This window comes from Pipistrellus kuhlii, unplaced genomic scaffold, assembly GCF_014108245.1.
Source record: "Pipistrellus kuhlii isolate mPipKuh1 unplaced genomic scaffold, mPipKuh1.p scaffold_m20_p_1, whole genome shotgun sequence".
In the NCBI taxonomy this organism is placed as follows: Eukaryota; Metazoa; Chordata; class Mammalia; order Chiroptera; family Vespertilionidae; genus Pipistrellus; species Pipistrellus kuhlii.
The window spans coordinates 22,371,270-22,387,768 of NW_023425404.1; the positions used below are offsets into that span (position 1 = coordinate 22,371,270).

Consider the following 16,499-nt stretch of genomic DNA (forward strand, 5'->3'; position numbering starts at 1 on the left):
ATAGTCATAATTGCCTGCAAAAATGATTTTGTAGATCAGATGTCTAAATATATGTATGCATAAGGCCTATAGTCAAAACACATACTTAATCATGAATGTATGGAAAGTGAGAAGTATACCCAATGCAATAAAATGTGCTTTAAATGAACAACTCTTCAATAGGAATTTTAAATATTTGAAAATGTTTGGAATACATAATAAACTAGTTTACTACCAACCAGGCTGCTCACATATCAAATTAAAATGCTCCACCTGAACTTAGATATTTTATTTCATGGAAGGAAATTCAAGACTAATCTCTTCAGCCAGAAAGACAACCAGTAAATGTTCTCATGTTGCAAATTGACAGTGTCAGGCTAAATGACTTTCCAAGAAGCAGTTATATATATATATATATATATATATATATATATATATATATATATATATTTTATCAGAATTCAAAATTACACACAGTTCATTTGCTTTTGTCCATTAAATTTTAAAGTTGAGTAGATTTCCATGGGGCTTCTGTGATTTAGGATTTTAATGAAAACTCTGGTTCCCCCACTGGGTCAGTCTGAACATGGGTGTGGAACGCCAATCCACTGGCTTAAAATTGAACACCTTATCTGAGTTTGTGACTTTTTTTTGTGTGTGTGTGTGTTTACTTTTTAATTTGTAGGCCAAGAGTCAAGACTAAAGTGGGGGTGCAAGGAAGAGAAGAAAAGAAAAGAGGTTCTTGGAACAGGAATCCTCTATCATCCTATCGTAGACAAAAATGCATAAGGCCTATAGTCTTATCCTGTTTCCCCAAAAATAAGACAGTGTCTTATATTAATTTTTGCTCCCAAAGATGCGCTAGGTCTTATTTTCAGGGGATGTCTTATTTTTCCATGAAGAAGAATACGGTACACATTTATTGTTAAATGAAAATAAAGGAAATTTATTACCTGCATACGGTACGGTAGTACGGTAGTTGTCAACACAAACCAGACAAACTGTGAATCCTACAGTGTCAAGAATTTACTCATTTATTCAATGACAATCATGTCATAATCTTCTGGGACATCATCATAACAATCCAATTTCTGAATTTCCTAGTGAATTTCTTGTGACTCCATTTCTTTCAGAATCAGTAGACCAAATCTCTCATGTTTAGCAATAGCATTCTGAGACAGAGCCTGGGGGGGGGGGGAGGGGGGAACGACCTTATTTTCGGGGAGATACCTTATATTTCACTCAGAAGGAAACCTGTAAGTAGATCTTATTTTCGGAGGATGTCTTATTTTCGAGGAAACACGGTAGAATTTTCAAAATCCAAGTAGTAACCCTTACCTTACTGTTGGCGGTAATGTGTGTGTGAGAAGGTAATTGTCATGTAATGAACTCGGAGCCACAAGATATCTAAAAACAAAACAAAACAAAGAAACAGAAAAAAACCCAGACAACCTGACAAGTAGGTAAGACAGGTGACCAGCGCTGGGAGGACTTAAGGGAACTGTGGGTCCAGCCTGTATTAGTTATCACCGTGGCTCACATGGGCTCAGAGCTAGCAGCAGTCCTCCACTAATTCCCAACAGACAGGCCTCCAGGAAGATCCGTCTGGAAATATTTATTGAGCTCCTAATAATTAGGATAGGCGCTGGGAAGATAAAGAAGAATATGATTTGGCTTTTGCCTTGCTCTTAAAGAGCTAACACTCTGGGGGGGAGGGGAGAGGAGGGAGAGTCAAACATATAAATACATTAGTGTATTACAACCTTTAACACAGACATTTCAGTAAGGTACGGCGGAAGCATTAAGAAGGGAGAGGGAAAGTCTCTGAGGGGGGCCCAGGCAACTGAGCCTGACTCCCTCCAGGAGGGGCAGGCTTGATGGCTTAGCAAATAGCAGTTCTGGGCCGGGGAAACCAAGGGACGAGCGGAAAGGGCGCGGGCAGAGGCCAGAGGCGTGAAACTGCGGGTTCTGCCTGGGATCGCCCGCACGCTCCTTTGTCTCCAGACAAGGGAGCGAGAAGGTGGCGAAAGCTGTGTAGGGTAGATCTAAAGAAATTTGGGAAGGTAAAGCTTAGCTATTAGAGAAGCAGGGCAGGATCTAGCCCGGGGAGATTCCTAACAGCAGAAACGTGAGTCCCCGGGTTTCCAACTGGAAGGGGTCTCAGGGGGCGGCGGGGCTGCCTGTGCGGTGGCGGACACTCGGTCCTCAGGGCGCGCTGGCCCTGGTTCGCGCCCCGACGGCCGGCCCGCGGGTCTGCGGAGCGCGCCAAGCCCTCTCCCTGCGCCTGGAGCCCACCGGCTCTCCGGGCGCCGCGCGGGGACTCGCTCAGCTGTCCCGGGGCCCGCCCGGCCCAGGGGCTCCGCCACCTGCCCAGCGCCGGCTCCTCACCGCAGGCCCAGACCCGCGCGCCGTCAGAGGCTGGAGGGCGAGCGCGTGTCCCCAACTGCCCCCCTCCCCTGAGCGTTCATTTGTGTTTATGCCCGCACCTTGATTTTTTTTTTAATTTTTTAATAAACACATTTTATTGATTTTTTTACAGAGAGGAAGAGAGAGGGATAGAGTTAGAAACATCGATGAGAGAGAATCATGGATCAGCTGCCTCTTGCACATCCCCCTACTGGGGAAGTGCCCGCACGCAACCAAGGTACATGCCCCTGACCAGAATCGAACCCGGGACCCTTGAGTCCGCAGGCCGAAGCTCTATCCACTGAGCCAAACCGGTTTCGGCCGCACCTTGATTTTTATTTAATCCCCGCACCCTGGCTGGGAGAAGTTTCTGCCCTCGTGCTCCTTGAGGCAGGCGGTCTGACCCGTGGCTCGCGGTCTACCCGTCTGGGAACTCCCAGGCGCTGGACGGGAAACGTGGTGCGTGGAGCGTCCATCCACCGTCAGGATCCGGGCCCGGAGGAAGGAAACCCCTTCCCGCGTCCTGGGGCCACTGTGGTCCTCCTATCTTGGGGGGGAAAGGCCGACCTCCCCGCGCAGGATCGCCTCCTCCAGGGAACCTCACGCCCGCGCCCCCGCCGCCGCCTATCCGCGGGGCTCCCGGGGGCGCACGGCGGAGGGACGCGCTGGGCGCCCGCGCCGGCGCGCGGACAATGACCCCTTCTCCCCGGGCCGCCGCCTCCCCCCGCCCCCGCCCCCCGCGCGCCCCCGGGCATACCTATTAGCCATTCAGCCCGACAAAACCCCGAGGCCCGCGCTTTGTCCCGCGGAGCCCGGCGCCGTCATTAGCGCTGATTACGCTGAGCCGCCTGACAGCCCCGCGGGCCGCCGGGCAGGCCCCGCACCCGCCCGGCCGGCGCACAAAGGCGGCGGAAATCGCCGCGCACTCCGCGTCCTGGCTGAATGGAGCCAGAAGCCGCTTCCCCTCTCCTCCCGCCCCATTCACGTTGCCTTTTGATACAATATTTTTTTTTCTTTTTTGTTAAAATTAGGGAGAGAGACCGAGGTCAAGGAAGATGTTGCTTGAGCTCTTGGCCTGGCATTTGTTTAATGTAAACAAAGAACAAGTCCTCCCCTACCCGGGCCTCTCTTCCCCTCCCTGCCTCCCAGGTTTTCATAAACAAACGGGACCAGAGAGGCGGCGGCGGCTGGAGGAGGCGGAGTGGGTCTGCAAAGTGGAGGCCACAGGAGCTGCGGCCTTGGGGAGCAGGAGCCATCGCGCTTTGGGGGGAATGACGGGAGTTTGACATACGTGTTACCGGTTAAGGAGCCTGAGCTAGGGCTGGGATCTAACCCTCACGTGGGTCAAGTCTGCTGAAATGTAAGAATGCAGCTTCTTTCCACTTTGCTGGAGTAACATTTTGTTGTTGTTGTTTAAATTGTTACAGGAAAGGGATTTCAAGAAAGAAAGGAAACCCATCATATGGAGATTTCTCCAAGTTCAGGAAACATCCACATTGCTTCCTCCTGAAATTACAACGAACAAACAAACAAACAAAAAACTACCACCTTTCAAGGCTAGGATAAAACTGATACGGAAAACAAAAACAAAAAAATGTTTAAAGGAAATGAAACGTTGACAACACCCTTCTACAGGTAGATTTAAACCAACTTCCAACATGTGATAAGACTTGATTATTCACAGAAGCAGTGAGGTGCCACCGGGTTTCACATAAACATTCTTTCAAGTCTCTTAAATAATAGGACACATATTAGCTAAATCTCCAGATTGGTGGAAACAGAATAGCTACTTATAATGTCATCCTTAGGCAACTGGTTACTTAAAGCAAATTAAATGTGTTTTTTTAAAAAAGATATACTTGAAAGGCTTTCACCAAAGCAGGAAGAAAAATCTTCCATTACTGTTTGCCTCCCCCCCCCCCTTTTTTTTCTGAGCAATTGTTTAGAAATTATTTCTAAAGAGAAAGCTTAGTTCTTAGCATGAGCCCCTTTTTCTTGAGAATGCAGAGTGGACATTTCCTTTTGCTTTTAGGCCTCATTTAAACCGGTGAGTGGGATGGGATTTTAGAATCTCAAATTCCTTTACATAAGTCCACTAATTAGGCCTTTCCCTTCCCTGTTGGATCTGGAAGCATCAGCTTAAGAGATAAAATTTGCCAACTATCTTCTTCAAATGCTGGTTCTGGACAGCTCCATAATCAGAATGGGGTGAGGCTGGGGAACAAGGCTGGAAATCCCTTGATTTTCCATTGAAGTGCAGTACTTTCTGGCAGATTCAGGACTCAGAGTGATCGAGGGAGGTACCTAAGAGTGCAAATTTAAGGAGGCACTCAATCCCCGTGCCTTGCACTTGCTGCACTTGCTTGACCTTTAGAGTGAATGCCTCCTTAAATTTCAGGTGCCTCCTTTGCTTCCTCTGGAGAACTGGCCCGGCTTCTTGGCATTCTAGGGACTCTGGGAAACATAACAAAGTCCTGAGGAAGCTCTGCCATCCAAGCCTTTCACAGCTCGCAGTGGGACTTTTGCTTGCTTTTGGAAGAGCACAGCTTGATCACAAAGACTTCCCTACTCTTCCACCTAGAGCTCTTGTGCAGGAAAGAGTGTTGATTGTCAACAGATCCCTGGCTAAGGGCTGCTGTCCACAATGACAACCACTTAGAAAGCCCCAAATGAGGCCAAATCTGTTTCAGCCATTGAGAAACCAAAAATCAACCTTTATTTATGTTGCTGGCTTCCCCATATAACTTGCCATTTGACTGCTTTTTGTCTTCCATGACTTCACTTATTTTTGTTCCGTTTGCACATTGGCATATCCATCCAAATAAGTTAGCAGGTTTCTGTTAAGGACAGAAAGGCAAATTGAAAGGAGTCTAATGGGGAGGGATACTTGAGGAAGGAAGTTCAGCTCGACTTATTTAAATATCAACATCAAATTGTGTAATATGCTATCCTTTTCACTGGGGGAAAAAATGAAAGCTTAGAGACTAGCTGGATAGCATTTACAGTCTTAGTGCAAGAACTCTGTGTGTGTGTGTGTGTGTGTGTGTGTGTGTGCCTGCACACTTAGGGAGGGCAAATTAAATACTAAGAATATTTATAATTTAATTACAGGACAATGAAGCTCTCGGTGATTTCTTTCATCTTTAATATAGAAGTCAAGATTTATCCGCAGCTTTCTATTTCACCTCAATATGTGAACATTCTTCCCCCATCGTAGTATATTCCTTTTGTTGAAAATAATGCATTTGATTAAAACCTGCCTCTGCGGCAAGATGTTAATCTAGTTTTTACAGCCTCTCCTATCTCCTTTTGTCTATGTTTAATGAGTTCAATCCTAAATGGAGTATATGCTCACCCTAGCATGATCGTGAGTACCTTCTGCTTTTGTATGGGAGGGGGCCTCAAAGGAGATGGAAAGTCTTTCTCACTGCAGAGTCTGTGGCAGATTAATCTTACATTTTTATCAAATAGGATTCACTATTAAGCCCTAGAACTTGTCTTTCTAAATTGTTCTTAAAAGCCGTTGACACTTAATAAAAGGGAGTGTCAGGTGGATAAGCCATAGTTACCTGTGCTGGGAGTGTGGGGAGTTGCCTTATAGGGGATGGTCACATTGCCAATTTCTAGGTTTAAATATATCATGCACATGTATGTACATACATACATACATACATGCATGCAATTTGACTTGGTTATGGACGTAGCATAAAATATACCAGGAGACATCAGAAAAAGCAAAGGAAACCATTTGCACTAGAGTCCTCACCTGCCTGAAAAAAAAAAAGGATTTTTTTTATTGTTTAAAGTATTACATGTCTCCTTTCTCCTCCTATTTACACCGCCCCCCCAAAAAAAAGGATTTTTTTTTTTTAAGGAATCGAGAGTAGCTCCCTTAGTTAGGAAAGGTTGCTCACCAGATTTTTATTGTTTGACTTCCTCATACAGAACCCTGCACCTTTAGAAACAGCAAGTTTCCAAGATACAGGGAAGCCTATCATACCAGTCTCTTAAATAAGTAAATAAACAGCATATCTATGTTTTGTTTAAAAAAAAACTTTAAAGCAAAAGTTATACATAAAGCGTCCTTTTGACATGAAATACCCACGGGAGATTCAGAGATTCGGGGCAGGCGCTCAGCGTGCAGTTCCGGTTCCAGAGGCATCTTCACGCACTCTCCTTGGGAAAAAGCAAAGCAAAGAGAACATAGTGCTGGTGGGGTCTCACCGTGGGCCTCTGTACCACTGGGCGAACATGACAACCCTCTCGCAGGCACCTCATCCAGAGAGTCCCTGGCCACCTGGCTTCCAACGCGCTGCAATTGTCTGTGGGTCTCTCCTCTTCCCTCCCGCCTTCATTTTGTCTGTGTCTTTTTATACACTGGATTCTGTTTCCAAGCCTGCTGTGTGGGCAGCCTAGATGTCGCCCTCGCTGTCGCTGGACGTGATGGAGATGGCTGAAGTGGCTGCCTTGCTGGATAGGCTGGCGGCTGGGCTGGCTGTGGTTCCCAGCACCTCCGTACTGCCCTCCTCCTCGGCTCTCAGCACCCACCCGGAGCCCTGAGACAGGACTTGCTGCTGGAGTCTACGGGGAAGGAATGAAAGATGCTTAATATATTTCCCATTGCCCCCTGGTCCTTGTCGTGGCCAATGGCTCTCCCTCAGAACCTGGGCGGGCGTTAAAGCCAGCAAGATGAGGCAACAGGAGGCAACAGGGCTTGGGCAGGAGTCCTCAGCCACCTCTGCAGAGCCCTTCTTCAGCGCCCGTTCTACTCCCAGTCTCCCCAGGCTTCCGATGCTGGGCTCCCAGGGTCATTCCCGGATGCTGGCCACCTTTGAGAGATTTACAGTTCTGTCAGGATAAAGGGAGTGTGGGTGACAAGGGCAGAGTGGGCTCCGGGGCAGGGTGTATCTGTGCCTCCAAGGCCTGGTCGGCCCAAAGCTAAGGGCAAAAAGGGGCTGCCTGAGAGCTGCAGGGAGCATCTGGGCCTGGGGGAAGAGGCAGTGTTTTTGGCCGATTGAGGGCCATACGCTGGAAAAGAAAAGAAAGCCATGGCCCACTAATCTGCTGTTTTGAGAGTGGGCTGCCCACGCATGGGAAGAGAGGAGCTCCACTTCCCACTTCTTAGAAGCAGAAGTCAACGGAAAACTGTTTTCATAGCATCAGAGAGGGACACAGCACATCTGGGCTTTCAAGCGGCCCATACACGGCCGCACCGCTCACAAGCCAGACTTTCTTTAATAATAAGAGAATTAGCTTTGGGCCTTGAGGTCCCTCATTGTTCCTGGGACGTTAACTTCTGTCCTCCTACCAATGCAGCCTGCATCTGGTGACCGGAACCAGCTGCTGGACCGGCTCCCCAGGCTCCCAGAACGGGACTGCGTAGAACCAAGTGCCCGGAAGGAACCCCCTGCCCAGAATCCCAGAACGCAGGGTCTCCAAACTCAAGGCGCAGACCGTGCTCGCATCCAAGTCGCAGGGCTCTCCGCCCGCCGCCCCCCGCCCCCTTCCCGGGTGAGCGCACGGCGGGAGGCTCCAGGGACTGACCTGTTCTTCGCAGCAGCTGCCCGGTCCCTTTGCCGGCGGTTTTTGAACCAGTTGCCCACCTGCGTCGGGGTGAGTCCGGTGGCCTGGGCGAGCTCCCGCTTCTTGCTGGGGTTGGGGTACGGGTCCTGCAGGTACCACTCGCGCAGCAGGTGCCGCGTGCGCTCCTTGAAGCAGTGCGTCTTCTGCTCGCCGTCCCAGATGGTGCGCGGCAGCGGGAACTTCTTGCGCACCCGGTACTTGTCCACCGGCCCCAGCGGCCGCCCGCGCAGCTTCTCCGCCTCCTGGTAGTGCGCCTCGAGCCACAGCGCCTGCAGCTTGGCGTGCGAGTCCTTGGTGAACTTGTGGTTCTCCAGGATGTGGTAGAGCTCGCGGTAGTGGCCGCCGTGGAAAGCCACGATGGCGCGGGCGCGCAGCACCGACTCGTTCTTGTTGAGGGCCTCGCAGGCCGCCGGGGCCACAGGCAGCGACCAGAGGAAGCGGCCCAGGCGCTCCACGTCGCCGCTCTCCTCCAGGGTTTCGCACACCCCCGCCACTTGCTGGGGGCTGAAGTTCAGGATGGGCAGCTGGAACATGGGGGCGGCGGCGGCGCCGGCGGGAGTGCCGAGCCGGGGACGGGACGCGCGGCGGCGGATGCCCACCGGCCCGCCGGGTGCGCCAGGCTCTTCGCGGTGCACCAGCTCTGGGCAGCCGGGCTGGTCGTTGGGATGGCAGCGGCGGCAGAGGTGGAGGTGGCGGAGGTGGCGGAGGTGGAGGTGGTGGAGACGCACCTGCGGGGAGCGAGCGGGCGGGAGGGGTGGGAGGAGGTGCGGGCTCCGCGGCTCAGGTCCAGCTTTGCACCGTTAGGGCCGAGCTGGCGGGCGAGCGGGCTTCTCTACTGGGGTGGGCGGATTGGCAGCCCGGGCGCCATGGAGACCCCCTGTCAGTCACCGGCCGGCTCTGCCAATCAAGACCGCAACCGGGGCGTCTAGGCCATTTCAGCACCTCCCCGCTCTCGACAGCGCCCGCTGTCCGCCCGCCCGTGGACTTCCCCGCAGCATTTTGTTTGCAGAAGCCCGAGGCAGAAAAGACTTGCGAGTAGCTGGGCGGAAAGAGTCCAGAGCAGCAGCGTTTCAAACCCCCCCCCCCCCCTTCCCCTTCCTAACCTTGTTCTTCTGTCCCCCGCCCTCTCCCACCCTCCCCAACCTCCACCCCCGCCCCCAAGAGGCAGCGAAGCTACAGGAATCCACTTTGGGGCGATGCTCTGCCTGGGTCAAGAGGTCTCCAGTGGACAAAGAGGACTGGCCAAATTGAAACCCTCCAAGGATCCGTCGTTTAGTCGTAGCCAAAAGGCAAACAGTTGCGGGGGAGCGCAGGCTCGGGGAGGGAGGGAAAGTGGATCACCTCATTTCTTCCCAGCAGCACCCATCCCCGCATGCCTTTCCTCCTTATCTGTCTGCCAAAGCAGCCCAGTGGGGAGCCAATCTGCAGCAGAAGGAACGGACCCGGGATCTGTAAGGAGGTCAGTGTGGACACTACACCCCACCACCACCACCTTCACAGGCCTCCTGAAATCACTCAGAGCCAGGTGCTGGCCCCGAAGTCAAACACTCGTAGGAAAAGGGGCATCGCACCCTCCAAAAGTTTATACTTTTCAGCCTCTCTGCCCCTCCCCTCCTACTCCCCCCCCCCCCCCCCCCCAGTTTAATGGACTTGAATAAATGGGCGGCATGGCCACATCTAGAGTGAGAAGTCATTGGCAGGTCAGGACAACAACTTAAAAGCTTATTTCAAAGTTTTTTTTTTAAAAAAATATTGATTTGCTTTTTCTGGAAGGCTAGTTTTTCCCCTAGTCTGTGTTGGAACACTTAACTCTTAAGCTGGGGATAGAAACTCTAACCTTGGCCTTTTTAGCACAAAAGTAATTCAGTAGAGGTGAAATAGGGGGGATGGGGGGAAGAGGAGGGAAAGAGTGGCACAACAATGGTCTGCAGGGGTGGGAGTGGGAGGGGGGAGGGCGGAAAGCGCTTACTAAGCTGTTGAGCACTGACCCCGCCCTCAGAGAAGGGCCTTCTTGGCTGCCCTGCCTTCAGGTCCAAGGGTTGAATTCGTAACTTTTATTGATTTCCAACTGACGTTTGCATCCTACCGTGTTCTGAGGTCAAGGTAAAAAGCAACCCCAATCTCACCTGGGCCTTTCCCTGGGGTTTAGTTTGAAGAAAATGATTGGGTGGGGTGGGGGTGGGGGTCCAAGGAAAACCCCCTTTAAAGGTCCATCCCAAGAAAGGAATCCACGAGGAAGGTTCTCCTGGACCTGGACTGGGCCCGGCTGCCTTTTCTTTAGTATCAAGTACAATCTGTGCGCGGCTGTGCAGCCCCGGTAAGTCAGAAGGCAGATAGATAGCACAGATGGTTGGAGGTGTCGGGTCAGATCATGCTACGCCTCATTGCAGGGCAAAGCTCGTTCTGACGGGAAACCCTGATATTATTTTCACAGATCTTCACAGTTCACTCGAAAAAAAAAAAAATAGCAGAGGGGAAGAAAAACGCCCTGCAACCATTTCCATCATTTCTGTGAGATTGCCAACAGAGAGGCTTTCTCTTCTGAGAGCTCATTTCCTTGAAATGCGACAGGGCAGGGGCAGAAATAAAGAGAGAGATGAGGGTCATGACAAAGCACAGACCGTAGGGTGACTTCCAAATCCGCAGGAAGGACAACTTTTAGCGAGAAACATCACGCACAAGGGCCCACGACAGGCAGTGCAGCACGGAGAAGGGAGACCACGGGAGAGCCGAGTGCGTGGCACTTCTGGCCGAGGATGGAAAGCATCCCCCTCCTCCCGTTCACATAAGTTCCTCCGTTCCCTCGGGAGCTCTCCCCTGCCCACTTTCCCAGCAGAATCGCTCCCCATCCGTGAGCGTGCGGAAGCCGCCAGGGGTGTCTCAGGACCTTACAGGCCCAGAGCCCGGAGCAGCTGGAGGGGATAAGTTGCGGTGCCCCCGGGGACCGAGCCTTCTGCACCCCCTTTTCTGCGCAAATTGAAAGCGGCGAATTCCGAATTGGGGGGAAACTGGCTCCTGACCCTTAGTCTTTGTGGGCAAGTTCTGTTAGCGTTCCGAGTCTAGGTGCCATAACCAGGAAATGGGGATATTTATCCCACTCCTTGGTCAATAGTTATGCAAATAGGAAATGTGAGGACGCGTTGGCTTGTGCGTGCCTAGTGCTCTCGGACGCCTGGGACCCAATGCGAGGACTGGCTGCACAGAAGGGCGCAGGCAGAATCCACCTCCTTCCTCACCCACCCGACGCGGCGTCTGGGCGAGGGGCGGACAGGGTCTGAGAAGTGTCCCGAGGCTCCAGGAAATTCTCTCGTCACCAGCGCAGGGGGACTTGACTTAATTTTGTTCACTCAAAGGAAATGAACTCCTCCCCACCCCCTCGGCACACTGGGATCATGCGTGCGTTCATCTGCTTCCTTTAGGGGAAAAGACAAACGGAAGAATTACGTGGGGCTTCCCCATCCCAGGAAATGAGACAAGCCCCGGTGGGTTCCTTAGGAATAATCTTATTGTGGCGAAGGAAGGGACCCACACCCCCCTTGAAAATGCACTTCTCTCAGGTTTGCCAGGCAAAAGCTGGACCTTCGGGCTGGCTTTTCTTAATTTCACATCAGGCTAGATTTTTACCAGTTTTGGAACCTTGCCCTGGACTCGCTGGCCGCCGCCCCCACCCCAGTTTTCTCTTGCGCTGGACCAGGAAATCTAGGAGGTGCCTAGGCTGCCCTGGGTGCGGGCCTGTTGGTGCAGCTCTGCAGCTGTCTGCTGTTGTCTGCAGCTCCTTGGTGTGAGAGTCCTAGTCAAATATTCGATTCTCACTTGGAATCCATAGACGTCTGTTTTACTTTATGGAGAAAATATGGAGAGAGAGAGAGCGAGACCTCGAAAGAGAGAGAGAGAAGACATTGCCCCTGGGGCAGATTCTACGTCTGTCTAACTGTTAAGTATGGAGGCAGCCCACAAAAGGCCTCCAGGGAGTTGTGAGGTTCATACTAAAGCTCTTCAGAGTTCGCTCTGGGACTTCTTGCAATTTTGTAGTCAGGGATTTTAAGAATGTAGCAATTGAAGATATCTGATTTTGCTCTCATGAGCAGAAGGACCCGTGGAGTCCCAGTTATACTCTGCCGAACAATCCGCCAAGGGAGAGCACTGCTTAGAGGTCAATACATTATCTCCAATGTCTTGTCTTGTTGGCTCTTGGCGCTGGTCTTGCCTTTTATTGGACTCTTCCTAAACCAAACGCCTGTGATAGAAAGGTGTTTTTGTTTTATTTCCTACACAATTCTGTCGACAGGGATTTTAAGAATGTAGCAATTGAGGATATCTGAATTCCTGGATAAAGACATCTGTGCTGCATGTGAGAGTCAGTCACAGTCTGGAAGGACAGTGAGAGCCCAGCCTTTTGTGTATGCCCATTTTTATTTTTTGGGGGAGGGATCTTGAGTCTCCCCCCCCTTTCAAAGCTGTATGTTGCCAGTGAGTGAGAATAATGTAAAAAAAAATCTAGAAAATTAAAATTACTGTCTTTAGAATTATAGTATTAAAATTTCACACTCTCAAGTATTTACTAATGAAGTTAGGATTCTGATTTCAGAAGATATCATATGCATAAATATAGGTATATTTGTTTATGTATTTGATGGTCTCGAGCTTCAGGTTATGGAATTAATTCAATATCCTCACTTTATAGTGCTAACTATCCTAATAAGCTCCCAAGGTAGACTGCTCTATTTCATGCATTCTTCCCCTGCCAGTGTGCACCTTTTAATGAAGAAGAGCGATGCCTCTTTATTGTCTACTTCTGAGAACAAACACCACTGGGAAATGTTTTGTAGATTGGCACTGTAAAATTAACAGACAAAAAAGTATTACAATGAAAATATTGATCTAATTTTAAAAGATTAGGACATTTTTGTTGTTATTTGCAAAATTCACCAGCTCTTTTTAAAATTGCTTATGTTAAGCAGAGGGAAATTTTCATAAGTTTAAATGTGGGAAAATGTACCATTTGAAAGTAACTATTAATTAGCATTAATTTTTTTTTAAATGTTAGGCTGACTATGCAACTTTGTTTTGACTTCTTATTTGTGGTTGTGCCTAGACATTTGATGAAAATTTGTATTTAAGCCAAAAAGTGCATTGCAAGTCATACTTCTTGTTTAAACTATGGTCTTGAATTCACTTTTCTCTCCCCTGCTTCTGTGGGGTAAACCTAAATTTCCACAGAGCTTGTTTAGGGATATGTATCAATCAGTGGGTTCTTATGTGAAGGATTAATGTTAAAAAATGTAACCAGTATGTCACTTAACTTATCAACAATGAAACAATAGTTGAATGACTGAAAGAATGATTAATTCATAGTTTTCTACTTGAACTTTATTTTTTTCTGCCAGCAGGTTATTTTTGACCATTTTCAAATCTAAGATCAAAGTGTCTTTCTAAAATACACATAGAAACTTTAAAATTCAATGAAGTGAAAAATATGTTTGTTTATGTCCTCTGGGATGAGTCAAACATCATCACATTAAATTATATGCATACCATATATAAGTATTAATTATGTGTTATATGTGTAGTAAGTAATAATTCCCTTCTAAGTACTGTAACATCAAATAGAAGCATTAGCCTCCAATTAATATACCTTACGTTCTCTGAGTTGATCCATATGGTTAGCATAAGCTACTTTAAAAATTGCATTATAAAAAATACATTTAGATGGCATCTTACCCTTCAAAGCAGCGAATCTCACCAGAGGGCAATTTTACTCCCCCTTCCAAGGGACATTTGACAATGTCTGAAGACATTCTTGGCTGTCACAACTGGCATCTAGGAGGTGGAGGCCAAAATCTTACAATTAATAGGACAGCTCTCACAACAAAACACTGCTAAAATCCTGCTTTAAAGGATCCCCAGTAATCAGCAAAGACAGACATTACTAACACTTGCTAAAATTCTGTTTATTCTGGTGTTGAAGTATTTTCAAAGGAATCAGTGCCCTTTTAATTTCTCGTTAGGTCTATGCCACACCAATAAAATTTGTTGCTAAGAACCTACTATAATTTTGTTCCTTAAAATTTGCTGTAAATACTTATCATTACCGAATACTTAAAAATTTAAAAATATCCCTGGGAAAAGTGTTGCTATTATGTTACAATCTATGATTTTTGAGTATTTGCTGAGACAGACGACAATGGTTGAAGGCTCTTGGCCAAACCTCTTCATTTTACAAATGAATAAAAGATGAAGACCAAAGGGGTTAAGTGATTACTCATATTATATAACAATTAGTGTTATATAATAACACTAATAATTAGTTAGTGGTAGAGAGGTTTAAAACACAGATTCAAACCTCTGTCCATTAGATGCCTTGCTTTTCCTACCCAAGGAAGATGGGATAATTCCAGCTGAGTTTGAGGGCAGAGGATTTGAGTCGCACATGAATATGTGTAAGGTCCGATGCTGTTTCCTGTTCTTGTGACTTTCAGAGTTTGGAGCAGTCTAGTTCATAGATCTCAGAGAGATTTAAACTATTCTGAGTCTTGCTAAGTAGTGTACCCTTGCAAGCTCTAAAAAAATTTTGAATCTCAAATGTGGCTCTGAGATTTTAGTTGTCTTCTTTCGGGGGGCGGGGGGTAGAAATGTTGACATTTAGGTTTGCTGAACACCTTTTTCTGAGGCATCACAGGAAAATGGAACTGAATCCAGCCTCTTGGGGAGGAAAGATTGGACTTGAGGTGCTGGTAAGGCTTGGTTTAAGTAAACACACACACACACACACACAGACACACACACACACACACACACACACACACGCATGCATGCAAGCACACACACACGCACACACATACACTCTCTCCCCTCCCCCAAATAAAAACCCAACCACCTCCAAACTCTTTTGTCAGGTCTTTCAAAAGAATAACAGTGATGCTCACTAGCATTTCTATAATTAACAAGCTGTCAACATTTCTATTACAACTACAGAAGTCTATTACAGACCACAGAATTGTGATAAATGTTTCTTTAGGTCTGAAATGTTAGCCTTCATCTTCTTTTCAGCTTAAGGGCAATTTTTGAAACCAATTTTGTTTCAATCATTTTGGATCAGTTGTGTGGTAATTTTGGAAGTGCAGATGCTCTAGGCCCACCTATTGAAATAAAGATTTTTAAATGGAAACACAGAGAGGAGTCTGCTTAAGCCCCAGTGGGGACCAGCTGCAAAGCTCTGGCAGGGAATTATGTAGACAGACAGTGGGAGTAGATTTAGAAATAAATAAGGGACAGAGAAATATGTGCATGTTTCCTTTAACAGCAGATTTTTTTCCAAAGCTTCTTCAAACTATGGAATTCCGTTTTGTATTCTATCTGTTAATTACTTTCTCTACTATTTCTTAAACTAATATAAGAGAATTTGTTATAACTATTAAGATTTGGGCTGAACTGATTTTTTATTTCTATCCTTCATTTAGTTAAATTTTCTTTCTACCTTTCTCACCTCCCTTCTCCTTGTCTACCTTTTTATTCTTGTCAGTCCTTTCCATGGATTCTGAAAGTTCCTATTTCCCAATGATTTGGTAGTTCTCTGTATTATAATAATTTGTATTTCTTTTTTCCCTTTCCTTTTCTGTTTGCTCTAATTCTGTGACTCTTTCCTTCTGCTTCCCACTCTCCATTGCCAAATATCTCCTCACTAAACTAAGCCTTGTTAAAATGTCCAGAGGTAGACAAAGACAAAGTGAGTGCTTACTCCTGAAAGCAGATGGGGGACGGTAGTATTTATAAAAGAAGAAGAGTATAGTGCCTCTAGAGTCTAGAATGATGTTTTAGGGCTGTGATGCTTCTCTAATTGAACCTATGGAAGCAGATAAAATAGTAAAAACAGCAAGGGTAGTTTACTTGAAATTTCCCAAATGTTCACTGTATTAGTTTCCTGTAGCTGCTGTAACAAATGATCACACACTGGGTATTTTAAAACAATAGTTCTCTGACAGTTTTGGAGGCCACAAGACTGAGATAATCACTATTGCTTGGTGCATGGTATTATAGACCATTTTTTCTACATGCAGGTACATACTTTTTCCCTTTTGACAGAAATACTGTTTTATAACCTTTTACTGTCATAACATTTTGTGGACATTTTCCTGCTAATAATTACACATTATTTTGAATGGCTGCATTGTGTTCCATAGTGAACATACTATAACTTAGTTATCCGGTCCCTACTGATGTTTATTTAAATGTATTCTAGTTTTTCATCAGATTCACGAGGTGGTCCAAACACATTGACATACCGGCCAACCCTTCCCACAGAGAGGTCCATGGCCACCTTGGCTTGTAGCACCAGCACTAGGGTCGTGGATTTGATTCCCACTGAGGGGCACATGCCTGGTTTGTGGGTTCACTCCCCATCCCCAGTCAGGGCACATGTGGAAGGCAACTAGTCAAGGTGTCTCTATCACATCAGTGTTTCTCTCTTTCTCTCTCCTCCTCCCTCCCTCCCTTCCTTCCATTTTCTCTGAAGGGCAATGGAAAGAATATCC

General features: G+C 47.5%; 1 protein-coding gene across 1 annotated transcript; it reads right to left on the reverse strand.

The window, feature by feature from the left end:
* Window positions 1-6,629: 6,629 nt before the first annotated feature.
* Window positions 6,630-8,638, reverse strand: SIX6 (SIX homeobox 6). Its single transcript, XM_036459583.2, has 2 exons — window positions 7,930-8,638; window positions 6,630-6,966 (listed from the first exon to the last, which is right to left on the reverse strand). Exons 1-2 carry the CDS (start codon window positions 8,499-8,501, stop codon window positions 6,798-6,800), a joined length of 741 nt encoding a protein of 246 aa, XP_036315476.1. The 5' UTR covers window positions 8,502-8,638; the 3' UTR covers window positions 6,630-6,797.
* Between the last annotated feature and the right edge of the window lie 7,861 nt (window positions 8,639-16,499).